The following is a 21,694-nucleotide window of genomic DNA, read 5'->3' on the forward strand; positions in this document are numbered from 1 at the left end:
CCCCCCCCCCCCCCCCCTCGTAGAGTCATCCTGTTTTTAAATTCTGTCATACTGTATCAAACTTGAACCACATCAGAAAACATAAAACCCATCTCTGATGTTGTCTTTTTTAACTATGAGTTTGTTTCAGCACCTCTTGCTTCCAAGTCCAGATGATGCCTGTTACCAGGGCGACCGCTATAACCCAGGTGACAGACCCTTCCTGTGAGCTGCACCCTGTGATTGGCCTATCATCAGCAGTTTTTTTGGGGGGTGGGGGGGGGGGAATAGGAGACAGAGGCACAGATCAACAGACGTCAGCAGCTCAGCGGTAATCATGTTGAACCAGATCCAGCTTATCCAGACATGGGACAGGAGAATGACGCGCACTTTACACAGGTAAAACACACACACACACACACACACACACAGATATATACAAGTGGCTGGTGAGTCAGAGGTGCAAGGGGAAATATGGCCCAGTGGGGGTCACCTCTGTGGGAGCGGGTGTATGTGTGTGTAATATCATGCTCTCCAGGAGAGGCGTTGCTGGCAGTAATAGAAGGACTCCCAGGAGCAGACCATGCTGGGTAATATCACACTCCCTAGGAAACTCACCATACACACACTCACCCACACACACACACAGAGCAAAACACAATACATATGGCCTGTGTTCAACAGGACTGACATCATCATTTCAAAGATCCAGATGTGGGGACACAAACCAACAGCACACACTTAGCTTCTTGCATTCTTACAGATTCAGATGCTGAAGTGAGTGGTAGCTCAGTCATTGACTGTCTGTCAGCTTTCAGTTGCTTCTGACACTACTCTTAAGTTGGTTAAGCTACTTCTCATTAGCTGTTATTTCCAGCTGCTTCTTTCTTGTAAGGTGTTATTTCCAAAGTGGGAAAGTGGCTAAACTTTCAGATACCTCAAACCCTGGACACATAAACCTAAAATTATCTGTTTGACTAGAGAGAAAAGAAAAAATGTGGTTTTATCAGCAGTCACAAGCTAAAATATTGGGAATCACTGTATGTAGTGGATATGTGGAAGTGCTTTTCTCAAGCATTTTAACATAAAATGCACTTTAAGTTTGAGAATTAATGCTCATATGCACTTCTCTGACACATCTGACATTTCCCCCTTAACAGATTATCTGCAGTATTTGCAGAAATCCAAAGCCTACAGTCATCTCCCCACCCTGCAGCCTGTACCTGTATCATATCACAGAGCACTACAAAGTGAGCAGAACATGAGGCAGGACAGCTTTAATTTTATATTCACTTCTCTTCTCTCTCTCTTCCTGTCATTTTCAGTCTCTGCTGTATTCAAACTCCGGATTTTTCCACATTCAGATGACAGAGCAGATGAAAGCAGCGAGAAAGCTGTGAGAGCCAGAGATGGGGAGTGTGTTTTTATGGCGGCCCGTCTGAGATCCCTCCCCTCTCTATAAACTATAGGCTGGTTTCACTCAGATCAGGGGCTGGCAGCTTCATTAGGTGAGGGGGAAGCGGCTTTGATCTAAAAGTAGACACCATCATTGCCTCTACAGTAGAGAAAGTTAGAGTTTTCCTGTGTCTTAATCAGAAAAAAAGTGTTGTGATATTTTTGCACGGAGAGGCAGAGAACTGGAAAATCTCAAGCAAGGTGGCATTGAGGATGTATTTATTCTCATTCCTCCAACTGTTACCTTGCTTGGGAGTATGGGAATGTTTGTGTGGCCGATGTGTGTTTTCAGAGGGCAGGGAGGCAGCGGCCTATCAGCACAGATCGTTGTTTGTACAGATGCGTTGGTAAATAATAATCCAACACAAGTTGGACTCTGAGCTTGTGTTTGGGCTTTGGACTTGTTGGCTCAGGTCAGTGTGCTGTGCTGTGTTTGTGCTGAGCTTTGAGGGGCCCGATAGCACTTTTAATAACATCCATCTTCCTGTCCCCTCTGCGCCCCTCCCTCCCTCCCTCCCTCCCTCTCTGCCTCTCTCTTTCTTTCATTCAGAGCATAGGTAAGGGCTCTCTGTGGTCCATAGATCCCGAGTATAGGCACAACCTGATCCAGGCGCTGAAGAAGACGCCGTACCACCCCTACTCGCCCGGCCTGACAGCCCCCTCCACCTCCCCACCCATCCTGCCTCAGACATTTCACCACAGGTAAGGCGGATCAGCTGAGTGGCCGATTGGTTGATGAGATAATATGAAGTGTTGTTTACCTAATTTAATTCCTGGATTCCTTTTCTTGGTTAACTGATAAACTTCACACTGACAGAGGGAGGGAGAGATATACAGTATATGCAGACGTACATTAATTTCTTATTAGGTGTGAACGAAACTCATCAGTGGTTTACACACGTTGCATGACTTAAAAATTATGATACCTCGATGTGAATGAATTTGGAGAGTAAATATAATATTTCCTTCAACTCAAATATATGAATATACAAATATATAACCAAATAAACAATATAAAATTTCTATTCAGTTCACCATATCATTATCAAGGCTGCCATTTTACTGAAAAGTTTCAAATCAAATCAGCATCTATTTGTGTAGCATGTAAACACAACTGCAAGTCGATCAAAGTGCTTTGCACAAAAATCAAAAGCACTGTATACAAAAAATAAATGAAAGCACATAAAAACACATTTGAGGGTTTGTTTTCCTTTGACTTTTCATTTCGGTCATTGTTAGGAAGCCTTCCCTCAGTCTGACAGCTGTCTAAGTAGGTCTCTGTCCACCCTCTGCTGTAGCTGCTGCCCAGTATTCTCTTGTCCATCTCCGTGACTATCAGGTCCCTTTGACTGCCATCTAAGTCAGGGACCACTTTGCTTTATGATGATGATTTTTAACATCTAAACCATGAAGTCATTTATTCTTTATCTGTCTCTGTCCATGCTTTCAATTGTTTTAGGTCACTTTGACATTTCCACTCACACTGCTAAATGTGTTTTTGTCTTTTGTTGTTTTGTTTTTTTATCATTTTTTAGTCTTTGGGGAGCAAAAGCTGTTAACACACTCACATTGTGGGGACCAGCCTCTGGTCACACATGGAGCAGAAGTGGCAATATAGGGGCATTGCATATCATGGCATATGCTAATTAACACATCACACAGTCACACACCTCCTCGTGAACAGGAGGACTGAAATGAGATTTAACGGTTTGCACCGTTAGGAGAGTTTGGTGAGTCCAACCTGGAACGCTCATAACCAAGAAGCCCTGACAGAAACACATAAGAGATGTTCAGGATATGAAGAGAAAAATGTTTGAGTCAGTTCTCAATGTGCCAAACATTCTTCAGTCCCTCATTTCCAAATGTGAAGATTTGCTGCTTTTCTCTGTTTTTCAGAAATCTGATTTTATTGTTTCTCATTGATCATGATTTTCATCTTAATTATTCAGTCTTGGCACCTGTGCCTTTAATTAACTTAGCTGCTTATTTAGAGGTCTGCAGTGTTGTAACAGGGAGATGGGTTTACAGTTGTTGCTTACTTGTGGAATAACAAGACATGTAGGCTCACCAGATAAGAGATTTGTATATATTTATACAGTAATAGTGTTTAAAGTGGATCATGAGGATCGTCATCAAAGGTCGAATCAGGACTTTCCTTTAATTTGGTTTTAATTCACTTTCTTCTAATTCAAGTTAAAATTAAAACGTCATTCAACTGAAAACTCTGTGCCAGCCCTCAGCCTTTTATTACACCGCTAATGGTACAGCTTTGGGTTTTATTGTGCTGCTTAGACAATTAAAAGTTGCTACCTTAGACTCTGGAACTCTGGAAATGTATGACGAGTGTTTTTTGTTTGTTTGTTTGTTCTTTTACTGTTTTCTGACTTTTTACAAACATAAAGATTATTCAAAAAATAACTGATGCAAATAAAAATAAATCGTTGCCACCTCGAACCACACATAACATAAAATATATACAGTTCACTCCTCCAGTTCAGCTCTCCCGCTATCCTGCTCCTCTCTCCACGCACCTGGCCCCAGGCATTATATAGCTGACCCGTCCCATCCTTCTCTTAAATCTTTTTGCGCGCCCCTTGCCGTCCCCCCTTCTACTTCACTCCCCTCAGGCACATCACAGGTATAAAGCGCTGCTTGTCTTTTTTCCTCCACATGTTCACTTGTTCGTCCCCTCACTCTCTCTGCGGCCTATCCTGCCTTTCCTTCAGCTCCTAACACTCCTCCGTTTCGCTCCTCTCACTTTCTTGTCTCCTCCTTTAATATCCCACACACCTTCCCACTTGTCCTCAGGCTTACATTACAACTAGTGGGGCACCCAGTACTCCATCGTCTTTATTTATCCCTGCTGTGATTTATTTCCTCTCTCTCTCTCCCTCTCTACTCATTTCTCTCTTTCCACCGCTTTATCATTCAATTAAATCCTCTTTTGTCTACATTCACTTTGTTCTCTGACCCCGCACGGCCCCCATCATGCACACACATCTCCCCACTTCACGGCGCAGAAGAATCCACCTGTGCTGTTTCCTCCACATTTGTCTCCTCGCCTGACCTCTCCTCCTTTCTCCATTCTCTCCTTTTGCTATCCTCTCGGTTTCCAGCTCCTTTCTGTGGATATGTCAGCGAGAGTGGTGGAAAATAACTAAGTACTTTTACTCAAGTACTGTACTTAAGCACAATTTTGAAATATTTGTACTTTACTTGAGAATATTCATTTACTTCATACTTTGACTTCACTACATTCATTCATTCACTACCGTTTGTTCCCTGAGCGGGGTCACGACGGGGGGGTGGGCGTCCGTACATTCATTCATTCATTTTCTACCGTTTGTTCCCTGGGCGGGGTCACGACGCGGGGGTGGGCGTCCGGAGCCAATCCCGGCCCGCAACCGGAGTACCCGGAGAGAACCCACGCAAGCACGGGGAGAACATGCAAACTCCACACAGAAAGGTCCCAGGTGGGGCCCGAACCCAGAACCTTCTCGCTGTGAGGCAACGGCGCGAACCACTGTGCCACTGTGCTGCCAACTTCTCTACATTTTAAAGGCAAATATTGTACTTTATTTGATAACTTTAGCTACTAGTTACTTTTCAGAACCAGATTTATACAAAAATACAGTATAGTTATAAGACCTCATTGATCTATGGTGGAAAATTCACAAGCTACCCAGCAGTAATTCAAATGAAATGCATATAAGCTAGTTAAAGCTATCTTCCCCTTTACCAGCTGCAACATTCAATGTGATCTACACAATAATGCATCAGTCATTCTAATACAATAATATGATATACAGGAATGTGAAAGGTACCGTTCTGCATAATGAGCACTTTCACTTTTAGTACTTTAAAGGGGTTTTGATGCTAATACTTTTGCACTTTTACTTAAGTAGCATTTGGAATGTAGGACTTTTACTTGTAACAGAGTATTTTTACACTGTTGTATTGCTGCTTTTTGTACCTCTTTCACCTCTGCTATTAGTTGTCTCTTTTCCCATTCTTCCACCAGTTCTCTTTCTCTCTCGCTGTCTCCCTCATTCTCTATCTCTCTCACCGAAAGCCCCACCACCCCTCCACCCAGCTCCCCAGTTGATCTGGGCAGGTTGGCTTGCAGAGCCAGCGGGCTGTGTAAGACAGAATAATTGGTTCACCATAAAATGTAAAAGTGTCATTTTGAACAATGAGGTATGGGGAAGTGGAACAAATTGGAGGCCGGATTCAGAACATGGGTGGGTATCTGGGTGGGGGGATGGGGGGCAGTGAGGAGAGGGTGTAGTTGGGGGGACCATTGTTCATTTGCATTGTGACACACAGTGGGAAATGAGAGAGTAAGCGAGGAGAGTCTATTTCTTGGTTTGAGTGGAGCAGGAGGGCCCTTGTGATGCAGCAGCCGAGGAGCATGCATTGTGTGTGTTTGTGTATGTGTGTGTGTCACAGAATGAAAGGTGAAAAATGTTCAGATTTCAGGCTGAAGTCTTCAGTTTTATCTTGTTTTGTCAAGGTAACAGTTCAAAGCCCATGGAGTTTCAGTTTTGATTTAAAACAAGGACAAGCAGAGCACCCTCACACTGGAGAATGGAGGAGCATAGTTGCCTGAACAAACAAATCGTTGCTGCATACATTAATTTTCTGTTGATTTGATTACATCAATTCACTGGTTAACCATTGCAGCTCTAGTTTGATTGATTTCATGAAAATATGAAAATCAACTTGCAGAGAGTCGAAATTTGCTTGTAATGACAAATGAACAAATGAATCTTTTGTTGCCTTTTTTTGTCAAAACCATGTAAGTTGTTTGCAGTTATGAGCAGGGATTCAGTGCATTTGTATACAGATCAAATACTTAAGAGTAAGCTGCTGAAAGACAAACTTGGAAGAAATTTGCACTAGCCTTTTCACAACTTTAATTTTTGCTGATGTAAAAAGCACTTTTTGGTTTTTGGGTGACGGAGCACCTTGAAAAAGAGTTTTCAAACTGTCACAGCTTTCACTTATGACTGAAATGCAAGTTTCTTTCAAGCCTGTGTGAGTTGACTTTTTAGATACCATCCTGAAACTGATGGAAACCAGTAGCTTACTGGAAAGTAGAATTTATTGTGTGCTTTGGGAAATGGCCAGCAGCGATGTAAAGTACATACACAGCATGTACAGTCTGCACAATTTGTTGCTAATGTGCTAAAACATGAAAACCACTTGTGTGACCCTTTAACCTCTTTAATAACATTATGCTGCTGGCACATTATTCAGTAATGCTGCTGGGTCCACAGCCACGTCAAAGTGTCCAAAGATGACATATCTCAGTGTCAATAAGCAAAACGTGTTTAAGGTGATTGACAAGATAACTATAATATTCCCATTTGTACCATTAGATCAGCAAGAAAAAGACATTTTTGAAGCAGACATAGAACACATATGTGAAAATATCCTGCAGCCTGGAATGAATGTATGTCCTAACTTTAAAGTGGAGACTCTGAAAATAAGTAGCTTCCAAGATGTTAAAGGTAATTAATCTTTAAAGCTTTGTGTGATAATTAGGCACAAAGGGGGCACCGTGGACAGGTCAGGTTTTGCAATTGCAGTTTGTTATGACTTAGACAATAATCAGGTGTGTACTGCCTGGAGGTTTTTAGATCGCAATGGGTTAAAACAACAACAACAAAAGCATAGTGAATGACACTGAAGTTTATTATTGCCCTTAGAAAAAGAAATTCCCCACTTAAGATCCACTTGTTATCTTTTCTTCCAAAGCTTTCAGTTGTATCACACAGCCTTTATCGTGGTTTGTGCTAATCTTAAACATTTTTCATCCACTGAAGAAGAAGATGTGATAACCAGATAAGAGTGATTTATTTCAGTTTATTAACAACAACAAAAATGTCACCTTCAGTAATGCCCTTGTAAGTTTTTTTCTGTACGAGGCAGAACATGCAATTCAGCTCAGTCAAAGTCTGTTAAAACTGTTAACAACTGCTCCAGTTTTCTTTTAATGAAGAAGTAGAGCTTAAAAGATTGTTTTTGTACAAAGGTAGGCATGTAGCAGTGAATCTCACAGTTTGGATCAGAGGATTGGGACATAAATCAAGCCAGAACATGGTCCAGACTAAAATAAATGAACTAACACTATCTATATTAGAATATGGGGTAAGGTATTAACAGTTTCCTTAATATCTGTGTTGGAACTCAGCAGGTCCAATCAGTATAACAGAGTATCTCTCTGAAGAGCACTCACTCTCAAGAATATTATGTTATGAAGTGTTATGGCCATGAATGGTTTCTATTACATTAAGGTCAAGGACTGTCTCAGGCAGTTCTACACAAATCAGAAGTGGGAGATAAATGCAGAGAATGAGAAGATAAAGAGAAAAAGTGGCAGAGTGACGAGATGGAAAAAAGGCGGAAAAGAGGCTGAGACAGGAGCAGGGAAGAGAGGGAGAGCAGGGACGCTTCTTTGTCCTCTACCCATTGTCGCTCACCTCTTGCTTTTTCACTGACTACAATAACTCACGCGGCACAAGCCGACCCCCACCTGTGGCTTGCTTCCGAGAGCATGTCTGCATATGTGTTTGCATTTGTATGTGTGTGAGTCAGTGCAGTTGGGTGTCTGTCCAGCGGTGTGTGTGTGTGTGTGTGTGTGTGTGTGTGTGTGTGTGTGTGTGTGTGTGTGTGTGAATGTACGTATCCTATGCATGTATTTCCAAATAGCTGTTTATGTGTCTCCATATGCAAGTGTGCACTTATACACTCACACTGTGGGGGCTTGACCTTCCTTGTGAGGACCAGATGCCGTTCCACTACCATCACTGGGCTCTAAGGTGACAACTTAGTTTAAGGTTAGGGTAATGGTTTGTAAGTCGGTGTAAAGTCCCCATGAGGAATGAAAACAAATGTGTGTCTGTGTGTGTAAGAGAGAGAGAGAGAGCGCATGCTGGGCAGGAGGTCAGCTCCGTGGTGCATTCCTTCACACCCCATCAGCATCTGGATGCAAGGAGGGAGGGGTGTCTCATGGGGGTTAGGGAGGAGCTCTCTCCCTCTTTCTTTCCATTTCACTCTCTGTCTATCTTTTTCCTCCACCCTCCCTCTCTCCTCTTGTGGCGAAAAAGCATGACAGGAGATGGGGGGCTGGGGTGTTGCAGAATGAGCGTCCGTCACTAGTTTAGTCCCTTGCTCCCAACATTAAATGCACAGGGTTGCCTTGGCAACGGGAACGCCGCCATGGCAACACATGTAGTGTAAGGCAGGTGCTGTCGCACTGTGAAGCCATTTGTTGCCAGCGAGAGAGAGACAGTGCAGGGGTGGGAAGATAGACAGGAAGAATGAGGGAGACAGTGAGCGGGGTACAGAGCGAGGGGGAGATGAAGATAGGCAGGGGGTGGGGTGGTAGGGAAAACAGACAGGCTGTTAGTGCAGGAAAAATATGTTATCGCCGTGGCAACGCAATGTGGCAACTCTCCATGGCAACAGCAGGTGGCTCAGGGCTGATATTTGCATTTGCTGCTTTTGCTGTTTCGTGTTGCTGCATGTGTATGTGTTTGTGTGTCCAGCTGTGTGTGTGAGTCCATCTTTCCTCTGCATCTGTTGAGGTGAGAGCCACATCACAAGTGCAGACGTCCAAATCCTCTCATTCAGCAGCTTAGCAGAACATAAAACAGGATTCATATTACAAAGGAAACTCTCCTGATGAGTGGAAACAAGTGGGTTGCTTTTTTAGAGTTCACAGCCTCCCCAGGTGTTTTCTCTCCTGCTTGTGTGTGTGTGTGTGTGTGTGTGTGTGTGTGTGTGTGTGTGTGTGTGCATACTGTAGGGCCAAGATGCATGTTGTTAGACTCCACCGTGTTTGAGAACAGCCTGTCTAGCTCCAGTATAGAGAGGAAAAGAAAGGAGCAGTCAGATGCATTGTCTAATGGAGAACTAAAGACCACTCAATCTGGCAACGCTCATACAGTGCATCCTCTCTTTCTCTCCATCTCTGTCCCTCCATCTCTCTCCTTCTGTCTTAAGTATATGGACTCACCAGCAGAACTGTATCTATTGTCTTGTGTATGAGTATGTGTGAGTGAAGATGTCTCTGTCTGTGTGAGAAATGCCATCATTACCTCCCTCATTAGTGGTGCAATGATCACCTAAACTGAGTAGCCGGCTTTGTGTGTGCCTCAGTGTGTATGTGTATGTGCATTTGCAGCAGTGTAAGCGTGTGTGTTTTAATGTGTCACAACAAAGGCATGTTTGTCTTAAACATACCCATTTGACCTGAGCACATGTTAAATGTATGTGTGTCTAATGAGGATTTTTTTGTTTTATTTTTTTTGTTTTTTGAATGTGTGTGAATGGACCAGTGGTGTGCGGTGGGGGTTGTCATGAGAAATTACCCCCGTGGACTACAGCAGCGAGGCTGTAATTCTCCGAGGTAATCACAGGGAATAATGGCAACAGTGGGACACCCGGGAATCTAATCACTATAATCAGAAGCACTGGCTTATGGGCTCAAATTCCTGCCTTGCTATCTGCCTCATGATGAAGCCTGCTGAGCTGGCTGGCTGCTGCAACTTGACTGACCCGTTTCTCTTTCTCCATCCCTTCTTTTTCTTTCCTTTCTAGTCCTCCATTGTGGTCGGGGAGTCCCCTCTTCAGAAAGAACGGAGGAGTTCTCCTACAAGGTACCGTTTCACCTCCGCAAGTCTTGTACTGTATGTATGTGCTCTCCCGCCTGTTCCTCTGCTTCTTTCTCTTTCTCTCTGTCTCACTCTCTTCCTCTCTCCTCCTCCCCGCTTTCCACTGTCTACGGATGTGCCAACTCCAATCATCTCAATTCCAAATCCCTCTTTTTAGAAGCGCACCTTGAGAATACCGAGTCCTGAGTTCTGACACTTGGCTTGGTGCCAGAGGAGGAATGCTTTTTCTACGATGGTGTATTTGAAAACTAAAAAAAAAAAAAAGTGATAGAGACTCAGTGAGAGAAAGAAAGAAAGACAGAGAGAGGAGAGAAAGTCTCAGCTTCACATCACAGGCTGCAGAGCAATCCCCCTGCCTCCGTTCCTCGTTCAACACAACATACAGTCTCACTTTTTCACTCATATACACTTCCTACGTCCCATTATTCCTCTCCTCTTCCTTCCCCTGACCTCCCTGGTGGCTGGACGGCAGTTTAAATGGACATTCAATCCCAATCAGGGAGCACTCCAGGAGCTCGCTGGGCTGCCGAGTCCTAAATGGAGGGGGAAATGGATACATTAGGCGTCTGTGGCGTGCCCTCCATCGCTGCTGATAATGGAGTAGTAATGGTCAAGGAGCCGAGGCTGGAGAGAGTGTCTGAAAATCTGGACTCCCTCTGGACCCACACAGTCTGAGAGTGATGTGTCTGAGCAGCTGGACAGATACAGCAGATTGACAGACAGAGAGGCCCTTTTGGAGAGCACATGTGACAAGGAGAGACAAGAAAAGGGAAACTTTTTTAGTGTGTAATGTGTTTTTGAAAGGAGTGAGGGTGCAGAATGGTTGGGCGTGACAACCTGAGACAGCGGGGAGAAAGAAAGCTGTGACAGCCAGAGGCAAAGACTAGGAAAAAGAGAGGAGGAGGGGAAAGAGGTGAACTACAAGAGAGAGAGAGAGAGAGAGTTTGGGCCTGTTAGTGCCCTCCATTATTACTTCCATCTCCCATTCCCAGAGCTTTCAGAGCGTCTTTGCTTTGAGCTGATGTGGGCTGAAATCTGTCTCTCCCTGTGGCCCAGTACCAGCTCAGGATGAACACAAGGACAATGGCTGGCAGCCATGTCCTTAACCTAGCCCGCCACCACACCTCCCCAAGTTCATATATTCAATATCTTATGGAGGATCTGCTGGCCCTAAGTGCAGCGGCAAATGTAGAACATTTTGGATGGGTTGGCCAGGCTGGGGCACAGATTCAGAGAGGGGTGGCACATTTCAAATATATGGAGAAAGTAAATTAAAACCCTAGTACTATGAAATAATAAAAATACGTTATTAAGAATGAAATAGCTTATTTTATGTAAAAACGAAACACGCATAGTGCTTTCTTTAGCTAACTTTGGCTGTGCTCCTTATTTACTCCCGGCCAGGAACAGCGATGCTGCACATTCATTAGTACTGACAAGCATCACATTTCGACTCTGGCAGGGGGGGTCGATCAGATTCTGGGGGTGGCCACCCCCTGGGTCTGCCCATGTTATTGATATTGTTTAAGCATTTAGGTTAGCTGCTGTCATTTAAATAGGAACATTTTTAGTTGAATTACTTGGAACTGGTTTTAACCGCTGCAAAGAGTTTATCCCTATCAGCAGAAAATTGACCAGCTCTTAAATGTTTAATTATGATAAATTTGTGCATCACTATTCTACTGCTTAAAAGGTATAAAAGATATATTGGGTTTATGTCTGTTGAATTACATCTCTTCACAAAATGCAGTAGATGTCAGACAAGGTCAAAGCTTACAAAGTAACTAACAACTAAGTGACAGTGCAACTTCAGTGCATTCCCTTCGGAGCTGCTAAATCATCATACACCTGTTTTCACAGGTCTTCGACACTCGCTGTGACTAGTAAACGTCATGTGTAAAATCAGTGGAGTGCCTCTTTATGGTTTCAAAGTAATTGTGTCAATGTGCCAAAATGTAGACAAACTGCATCAACAATAAAGAACAGGAGGTAAGAGCTGAAACTTAGCAGCAGGATTGTCATATACAGCACAGGAGCACATGAGTGCATATGTTTTGTCTTGTCCCCCCCACCCCCATAAATCATAGCAAATGTCAGTCAACCAACCACTTAAACACTCGGCTGGAGTGTCAGATAGACAAGCCAGTTAGCCATCCACTTAATCTGCCAGCAACTTCAGCCCACCAGCAATCCAGTCAGTCAGTCAGTCAACATTAGTATGCATCGTGCCCGCAGACTCAGACTCGTTTGGGGGGGAGGTACACTTTTAAACGGTTGCTTTCTCAAGGTCTGCTGCAAGTGACCTTTAAACCTTTGGACTGTGTGTAAGAGTTTTACAAGCATGTGTGTATGTTTGTGTGTGGACTTGGTGCCTGCTCCGCTCCTCTGCCGGCCGTGCGGAGACTACAGCCTGCAGGGCCATGTGGAACTCATTTAACAAGCGAGCAGAGGAGGCTCAGTGTGTGTACGGCGTATGAGAGCAGAGAGGGGAGGGAGGCTGAGGGCTTCACTCGCCCTGGAAAACAGGCAGGCAGGGAGACGGGCAGCAGGCAAAGACGTAGGAGGCAGACAGAAAAGGCAGAGCAGCTGACCAGACATAGGAAAAAAGACACAATAGATGATATTTTCTTTCCAAGAAAAGGCGGAGACACAGAAACCTTCTTCTGTATTTACATTTTTCCTCAGTACTCTTACCGAGCCGAGTTTGTTTGTTTGTTTGCTTTGTGCTTGTAAAATGTACTGCTCAATCTCACAGAGTGAGGGCTGGCTCTGGGAGCACTGCCTGCTCTTTCCCAGCTTAGTTTGTCACCTCATCTCTTCAGCATATGTCCCAGGCTTTTTACCTGCAGAGCCAGCGTGCATGCTCAGTTGGAGATATGAGTCACCACTATACATAGACTGACCGCGAGATTGATAGAGAGAGAAAGAAACCAACAAGAGGATGGAATTAGAAAGACAAAGAGAAAGGTTTGCTGAGAAAATCAATCAGCGGAGTGAGGGGGCAAGGATACAGAACGCACACACAGTTGTCGATCCTTGTGCTAGCAAGGTGTGTGTGTGTGTGTTTGTGTGTAGAGTAAACAGTGGCGGTCAAGAGTGTGTCGCTGATCTATGAAAAACCATGTTAAACAGAGTTTGGTATTTCTTTCCCCAGTTTCTCTTTCTTTCTCTGCTTCTCTCTATCACTTTCTCTGCTGATGCATGATCTACCACTCTGTGGCATGTGGAAGGGGAACGTTACTATGGCAACCCAAAGCCTGACTGGAGCGGGAGGTGGGGAGGAAGGGGTGTGTGCATGTGAACCCAGGGAGACCTAATGCACTGCCCACACACACACAATCATGCAGTGAGTGATCAAGATTACTAAAGAGACTCTGTGCAGGGACTTACTTATAAGGTTATGGAGAGCAGAGCTGCAGATATCAGGGGCAGAGCCGCGCTAACCGGATTCAATAAGATTACTGTGGACACAGCCCGCTGCGGATACACACCAACAATGACAACAAACAAATCCATCATAATTCATCTCTCTGTGTTACAACATGGACCAAATATATATCGTGGGAGGGTTTTCTTGTTGCGGGAGAGGGGGACTCACCAACTTTGATGTTTTAATGAGCTTGTGGTTCCTGGGGCAAAGAAAATTTTTCTTCATAGCACTGTTAATGAATTTACTGTAATGGCTAAGATTTAAAACCAAAAGGCTTTGGCTACAGCATATTGATGCTGTGGCTAAACGGTTTTAGCATTTGCACCTTAACAAATGCTTCTGCGGCAGGTAAAGCAAACAGCAGGTCATCATTTGTGAAATGCAAACTGACCCTGGAGATGACAACGACAGCTGTTTTAGTAAACTGGAATGGCTGCGGTGACTAGCCAGCCCTGAGTAATGAGAGCTTTGGGCTCCTATATAGACATACTGTACTCTTCTCTTCTCTTCTCTTCTCTTCTCTTCTCTTCTCTTCTCTTCTACAACACATATAATAAAAATAGTGGTTAGTAGTTCTTTTCTGGTCTCTCACAGTCCCTTCAGTATTTGTGAAATTGGTCAGATCTTTCCACAAGTAGGAAACCAAAGACAAAACTTTGACCTTGATGGAAAATCTGAAGCTGTATCCAAAACATTTTTATGTGCCAGTTCTGAATGTTTTTTTTTTTTAAAGACTCTTATACTAAGACAATGTTCCTGTACCTTCATGGACACAGTGGAAGCTGAACCATCTTTCAAAATTACTGTCATTGTATGTCTTGTTAGCATCACCCCCCCAAAGCCAGTCCATTATTCTGGTTGTGTGATTCAGGGTGTGTCTTTGTGCTGTTCTGCGGAGTTGTCTGCAAGGGCCCGTCTCTGTTTGTCTGATGGTGCCAATATTGGGCTGCAGTGTTGAGACACCAGGTGATAGCCAGGTAATAAGCAGCACCTGGTTTTTACCAGTTGAAATGCTTGGCTTTCAGACCTGAGAATTAAATTTTCGTCTCATTAAATGACAGAAAGCATTATCTGGTGTACTCCAGGTGGGCCTGCCATATGTCTGTTTATTCAGAAGAGTAAAATGGCACTCAGATGGACTGCTGTGGAGACGCTTGTCCTTCTGGCACATTCTCCAGTTTCTTTGAAATTTGGTTAGCACAGCCAATCGGTTTTAATAAATATGTAAAACCTTTTTGGCTTTGAGAATTTGTATGTGAATTGGTTTAAAACTATATTTAATGATTTGTATCTGAGTTTTAAACACAGTAAACGTGTCAGCATTCTCACATTTGTGATTCTGTGCTGTCCCACATAAGCTCCAGCTGCCTGTTGTTCAGCCCACGGCACTAGAAAGGCTGGATTTAGCCGAGCCCAGCGGTCATTGGTAATTGAATGATTTGCAGTGGCCTTAACTCGTTTATGACGCTTTCCCGCTCAATTTAACCTTGCCGTGCTCATCAATATTGCCCTGTTGGCCTCAGACGTACAGTGAATGCTCACTGAGCTTCTCCCAGGTCTTATCGAGGTCCGATCGTGTCTTGGACATGCTTCCTGTGTGTTTCTTGACATCCTCAGGATTAACTTTGAAACCGATTTGCATGATACATGTGACTAATGTAGCTTGGATCTGTGTTTCAAGTCTTTATTTGTTCTACTCTCTCTTTTAGTTCCTCGTGGTGTGATCCAAAACGGTGCCCGCGTCAGGAGCCAGGCCCTCTTCCCCGTGATCAGACCCCTACCTGTAAGCCCTGTGGGGAGCAGAACCTCGGCCATAAGGTGGATAAACCTTGCTCCTGTTACGCTGAACCATATAAGAGCTTTCCCTGAACAAGCACATTCCCGCACAGACACAGAGAGACACACCCTCACACACACAAGCACATACTGTACAGTAGCCCGCAAACAAACACAAAAAACACATGTACACCAAACAGACCTTGTGCTGAAACTTTCCACTGATAGTTTACTTAATTACATCTTTACTGTGTTCAAATGTCAGAGGCATTCACACGCTCAACACTGTTCAGAACATTCTATCCAGGTGTGTTTATATAACGGGCTCTCGCACATACACACACACAGACAGGTTTATTAGAGGGAGAGGCCTCGTGATTCAGAGAACATTCAGAGCAAGCATGGACATGCACATCCATCATAACAACATAAGGGTATGATGGTCTCTGCACCACCTGATGAATTAAACATCCACTAAAGGTATGCAGTGAATGTTTGATCACTGTAAGTGCTGCATGTTTCTGCTTATAAGATATTAATATGCTAACCTTCTCACTTTGAAGGGAGATGGTGTCCCGGGGACAGGACTCACTCCTCCACATTCCTGTCCTTTAATGCCTTATAGAGAAATGTGTCTTCTGACTAATACAGCAAACTATGTGTAGCAATATATTGAATTAGCTGATGTATAGTGGGCAAAATTGAAATGGCTTCTCTTCTGTGGTGGTCTGACTTTAGAGCTTGCAAGGTCCTTTATGTGCTGAGCAAGTTCCACAACCTCAGGGAACATGAGAGCTGCTCAAAGTGCACTGAGTTATTTAAAAATGCATAGGTGGTGATCTGAAAATGAGGCTGTTCATTTAATAAAAGGAAAGGCTGACACTTTTTGGAGATACAAGGTTTAATCTTACTTGAGAAATATGTACATTAGGCCTAAGGGGATATTTTAAGGGTGATAGATCATCACCTTTCAAGCTACATGCAGAGCAGGCTGGAGCAGCTTCAGAGGAGTGAAGCATACACAGGCTCTCAACATGACAGCAGGAGTGATCGTATTCTCTCCTACTTTGTGTCCTTGCTTCATACAGATCATCCCTGGGAGATTATCTAAGTCGCGGACAGGACAGCCCATCTCGCTACTCTCCTCTGCCCTGTAGTGAGGACCTCCAGGACGACCACACATACAGCACTGCCAAATCCCCCAGCAGGCTGTGCTCCTCCCAAGTCGCCACCTCTTCCTCCCCACTGGACGACGACGACATCATCGCCGTGGAGATCCAATCGGACGTCAAACCTGAGCCCCGGGAAATTCCGCTGGATTCTCACATCACCACTGCCGCTGCTACCTACATTTCCCAGCAGCCCCTGCGCGGACAGAGACGTAGCTCAGGGGTGGGAGCTGGGACTCTGGCTGGAAGCAGTTTGCCCTGGACCAAAAACCGAGCAAGGGGCATTAGCGACACGCTGCCATTGAAGAAGCGGCGTGCAGCGGCTGTGGAGAAGCCGCCGGAGAGCGACGATGAGGAGATGAAGGAGGCGGCGGGGTCACTGCTCCACCTGGCGGGGGTCAGAGCCTGCCTCAACAACATCACAAACCGCACCGCCAAGGGCCAGAAGGAGCAGAAAGAGGCCCTTAGAAACTAAGACACACACATAGATCAAGTACATAGTCATGCAAACACACACTGCAAGTATACATCTCAAAGCACACACACACCTTAACACACAGAGTGACACAAATACACAAATAGGTCAACAGGTAACGTTACTACAGCATTAGTCTCAACGGACACTTCTCATCTCCCTCTATCTATCTGCAGGGCATTAGGTGAATCCTACTTATTTGTGGCAATATCAAAAATCTATGTTTTCCTACATGTTCAGCAACACTAACATCAGTGGGTATTTTTCATGTGTCTTTGTTGTTTTTGTTGTTTCAAAGGGGATGAAAGCCATAAAAAAGCATGTTTTTGTCGCTAATTAGGACAAGTCGACCACGACCAAACCGAATCACATTGAGGAGCATATAGTACGTGACCAGAAGATGGCTGTTTGTCTTACCTGTTTGTTTCTATGTGAATCTGTAGCAATCTTGCAGTGATGCCAGCAAAGACGGCGGAGCCGACGAGACAGACCTATCTAACAAGACTTCAAGCTCTCTCTCTCTCAGCCGCTCACTAGCATCACTCTCCTACAACCACGAGCACAAATGTGAGACTGTGCCAAAGATAAGCGACCAGGTTGCTTCATGTAGCCGATACGACAGCTGACAAAAAAAAAGAAGGCATAGTAGTAACGAAGACCGAAAGAGAATGACCTTAAGTGTCAAGATAATTGTAAAACCCAATGTGATATATATTCATGCACTTAAGATTATTTTACACCACTTATAATAAAGCATCATGGGTAAAAACATGGTTTATTTCAAGAGCACTCATAGTATTTAAGAATAGATATATTAAAAATTTTTAAAAAATGCTCATGTTTATCACCATAGAGATGGATAGTGTGCCGGGTCTGAGGCAATATCTCCTTCATTTTGTTGTTGTTGTTGTTGCATATTGTAAACGTCCCTAAAAATCCTCCAGTACTTCTTCTGTCCATAGCCGTAGACACCTGGTATAGATATTGTAGCTACCACTAGCTACCACACCTTCCGATTCATTTGACAGTCTCAAAGACCTATATACATAAACTGTGGGTTTGGATTTCTGTTTGTGTCTGTTTACCCTCACTCTACCCTCATAAAGATATAAGCAATTTGTCCCATGTGGACAACTCTGTAAAAAGGTTAGAAAATATTTTATTTTTTTTCTTTCTTAATTGAAGCAATTTGACCTGCAGGACTTTCTCAGTTATATTGCATGGGTGCTTGTAAATAAGATAAAAAGCAAATCTTTTTTATTCAAAGATCATGTAAGATAAACAATGTATTTAGCATGAAGCATGACTTATTTTCATATAAACCTTGATCCTAGAAGAAAGAAAAAAGTTTTGCCGCCAATTCTTATACCCGTGATTATACTGAAGTTTTTTTTTTGTTTTGTTTTGTTTTTTTTTAATCTTATGGGTTCTTCTTTCTGAGTGGGCTTTTGAAGACATGTCTTCAGGGAGGAACGTGGGAGATCACTCTGGCCCGAGGGTGCCACCTCCGGGCCTCAGGTTCAGGCTACGTAGGCCAGCTGAATCACCTCTTAGGGGGTGGGCTTCCGTCTTCTTCTGCCTGTACAGTGGTTTTTAGGTGTTCAATGTTAAACCCAGTGTTATTTCAGCACACATCTGTAGAGTGTGTGAGTTTGTGTGCCCAGGAACACACACCCTTTAACATTGTGCCTGCCTGCCTGCCCTCGGTACCTCTGTTGTCATGTCTCTGACATGTTTTGACAGAATGCTACCTGTCTTTATTTATAACAGTATTGTTTTGTTTCTCTCTCTCTCCTGTGTGTAAATGTGCGTGTCCTTAGTTTCCATCGACATTGTTCAGTGTAAACGTGTGGATCAGACAGGCATGGGAAACTTAGTAGGTGTCCTGGAAGAATCTCATATCTTGGGTGTTGAATTGAAAAGAAGGGAATGTAGGAGATGGTATGTGACATAAATGTTTGTTTTCTAATTTACATACAGTATTGTTAACCCTTTGATTAAAAGTATTACTTGCCTTTGTGGATGTCAGACATATTTATCTTAAGAGCCCAGTCTGGAGATCAGATATTGATTTTTTTTACGCCAGTGTGCAAAGTGTATGTGTATCTCACTAAGGGCCATGAAAACACTGACTTGATTGAAATTCACAGTGGTGAGCTTTGACAGTTTTTGCATCAGAGGTGATATGGATACTGCACTGCCATTACTGGGCATGTGTTTGCATTAAAGTATTACTTTCCCCCCCACCTGCAAAGATGCAATGCATATAAAAAGTAGCTTTGTAGGACAAAACATAGGTTGTAGCAGCAGAGTCAGACAAGGATTTGTTTAAGCTAAATAGATGCTGAGTGACTGTCAGCAAGACAAGCAGGCAAACAAAATGCATGTCCCATCCATTGTCTTTTACCACCTGTAGCATGCATCACTGGCCTTGCATTGTGTATGGTATCCATGCCAACATATAAAATTGCTAAAAGGAGACTCTGTCAGTGTTCTTTTCACGTGTCACCCATCTCTCGTCTGAAACCTGTCTGAGTCCCCCTGCAGTATTTGCAGTATCAGTCCACTGTTGTGACTAATAATATGTTTAGTTGGCAAGAGGCATGTTGAGAAGAGAAAGTGTTGCTTTAGCAACCACCTTTTTTTCCTCTGACTCACTCGGTGACATACAGGAAAGATGAACTCCTGACCTACTAGTCCTGGAAAAACAGAGCAACACATAAAATATAGACGCGACATTTTAAAGCAAAGGAAATGTAATTCACAGCCTGAGAAGCTCCTGAAACAAGTGTTTCTTTCAAACCTGCCAAACAAACAGTGAAACGTCCTAAAGCATACAGTTGCCATTTTTTATTTGTTGATGTTTTTATGCACATTTTCATTTTCTGTTTTGTTTTCTCTCTGACAAAATTAATCACAATACTGCCATTCTTTTTGGTGACTGTCTGAGCTGAATATTGGAAAGCCATAGGTTAGAGATGTCAAAATGCAAAACTGTTATTGATCTGTGAGATGTGATGCAGAGTACACCCAGGTGTTTTTTTTTTCAGTAAATGTTCAATTCTCTCCTTATTGTGCAATCATATTGCCAAAGAATGATTTCAAGACCTATTGCATCACTACATGTAAATATCAACGTTGTCCAATACTGTGGCAAAAATATATAAATGTTGTTTTATTTTGTTTTCCATTTTCTGAAAAACTACAATGATGTTTATGTGATGTATTGTCTTCCAGTTGGTTGCAATAATAAAAAAATACAAGTTGCAGAAGATTAGTTTGGCTGTTCTTTCAGACAAAAGTTTGTGTTATTAACAGCATTGCTGATTGTCAGTTCATGTGGGCTACAAGAGCAGTATATGTGTTCCACAAATTTAACAATTTTGCCCTGAGTCCTAAATATAGTAAAGTCTTCCCAGAAAGCATATCACCCTCTCTCTTCACCACTTCAGCATGCAACACACACTAACCCCCTTTTAATGGTAAAGTACTAGCTTTGTGAGATTGGAGACTCTTTAATTTGCTCTCAGGACTGACCCCAATCATTAACCTCACATATTCCCATCAACAAGGGTCTTATCATAACCAGGCCTCTTCTGCCAGTTAATTATTCATTTACTCCCTCTAATCATTTAAGTTCAATACTTCTGTCTCCAAGTCAAACTCAGCGTCCCCCTTAGAAAGAAGCAAAAGAGATCATTGTACTAAAGAGTTCCTCAATGTCTTATCGTTTTGAGTTGTGCCATTTCGGAGCTGTGTGGCAGTGGAAGCCCATTCATAATTGAAGCCAAGACAGGCTTAATCTCAAGCCAGTGCCTGGTTCCCTGCGCAGCACGCTCCTACCACCAACACAACTGGAGCAAGCAGCTCCTCTGTTGCTATGCAACTACAGCAAAGAAAGTGGGGAGTGGGGGTGGGGGGCTGCATTCTCTAGATCTTTAGAGGGCATCATACTACTCAGTTACTGAGAGCGAGACTCAGAAGTAGCACCGGCATGCCCTGGATAACATGGCTTTATGTTTGATCACATCTTATAGTTTGAGAAGCAACTACTAAACATAAGTCCCCAGTCATCTTTTTTCACATCACTGCATTTTCTTTCAAAGTAAAGAGTTACATGTGAATTCAAAAACATATCCTAATTAGAGTCAGGTAGGTCTTTAACGTCCTCTGAGTCAAATAAATAAAGTGAAGGCACTTGTTGTGACATTTCATCTAAGCGGAGGCACACTGAAGTGAACTGATGCAAACAGAGCTGTGTGTTCCCCAGTCTATATCATCCATATCCACAGAATGACCAGGGAGACAAGTTTCCATGGAGACAGAAGTGGAGGTAACGTTCTCTTGTCAGCTCTCATTTATTGGCAAGCTTTATTGTTTTTGGAAATTTTCCCCTGGTAGTCAGGGTAGGTGTGTTTTTGATTAAGCAGACAAGACCTATAAACATGGCTCATCTGGAAATTCACTTAAATCCCTCTTTATTGAATTTCATGTAAAATAGTTGCATGCTGGAGAAAGTGAATGGATCGTGTGTGTTTGTGTGTATGTCAGCTTGTTTTCTGAAGTTCTGTTATGTAGTGTGATCACACTCTAGTGATAGTAAGATGGTACTACATGAAAAGTGTTCTTAAAGCATAAGCAAAGTTGTGAAATTCCCCTGTCAAAGCACTGTTATGTTTCAGACATTTAATTTGAATTTTAAAAATCACTATAAAAATCTTTATGCACC

General features: G+C 43.2%; 1 protein-coding gene across 1 annotated transcript in view; it reads left to right on the plus strand.

Annotated features, from left to right (window-relative positions):
* The window catches only part of ches1 (checkpoint suppressor 1), a 54,011-nt gene extending 33,785 nt beyond the window's left edge, over window positions 1-20,226 (plus strand). Inside the window, exons 3-6 of the mRNA XM_020616961.1 lie at window positions 1,985-2,136; window positions 10,042-10,100; window positions 15,255-15,363; window positions 16,410-20,226. Of these exons, the coding sequence (XP_020472617.1) occupies window positions 1,985-2,136; window positions 10,042-10,100; window positions 15,255-15,363; window positions 16,410-16,965 (876 nt within the window). The 3' untranslated portion in view covers window positions 16,966-20,226. The remainder of the gene's footprint in view (window positions 1-1,984; window positions 2,137-10,041; window positions 10,101-15,254; window positions 15,364-16,409) is intronic.
* Window positions 20,227-21,694: the final 1,468 nt, after the last annotated feature.

This window comes from Monopterus albus, unplaced genomic scaffold (genome assembly GCF_001952655.1).
Source record: "Monopterus albus unplaced genomic scaffold, M_albus_1.0 scaffold182.1, whole genome shotgun sequence".
NCBI classification, from domain to species: Eukaryota; Metazoa; Chordata; class Actinopteri; order Synbranchiformes; family Synbranchidae; genus Monopterus; species Monopterus albus.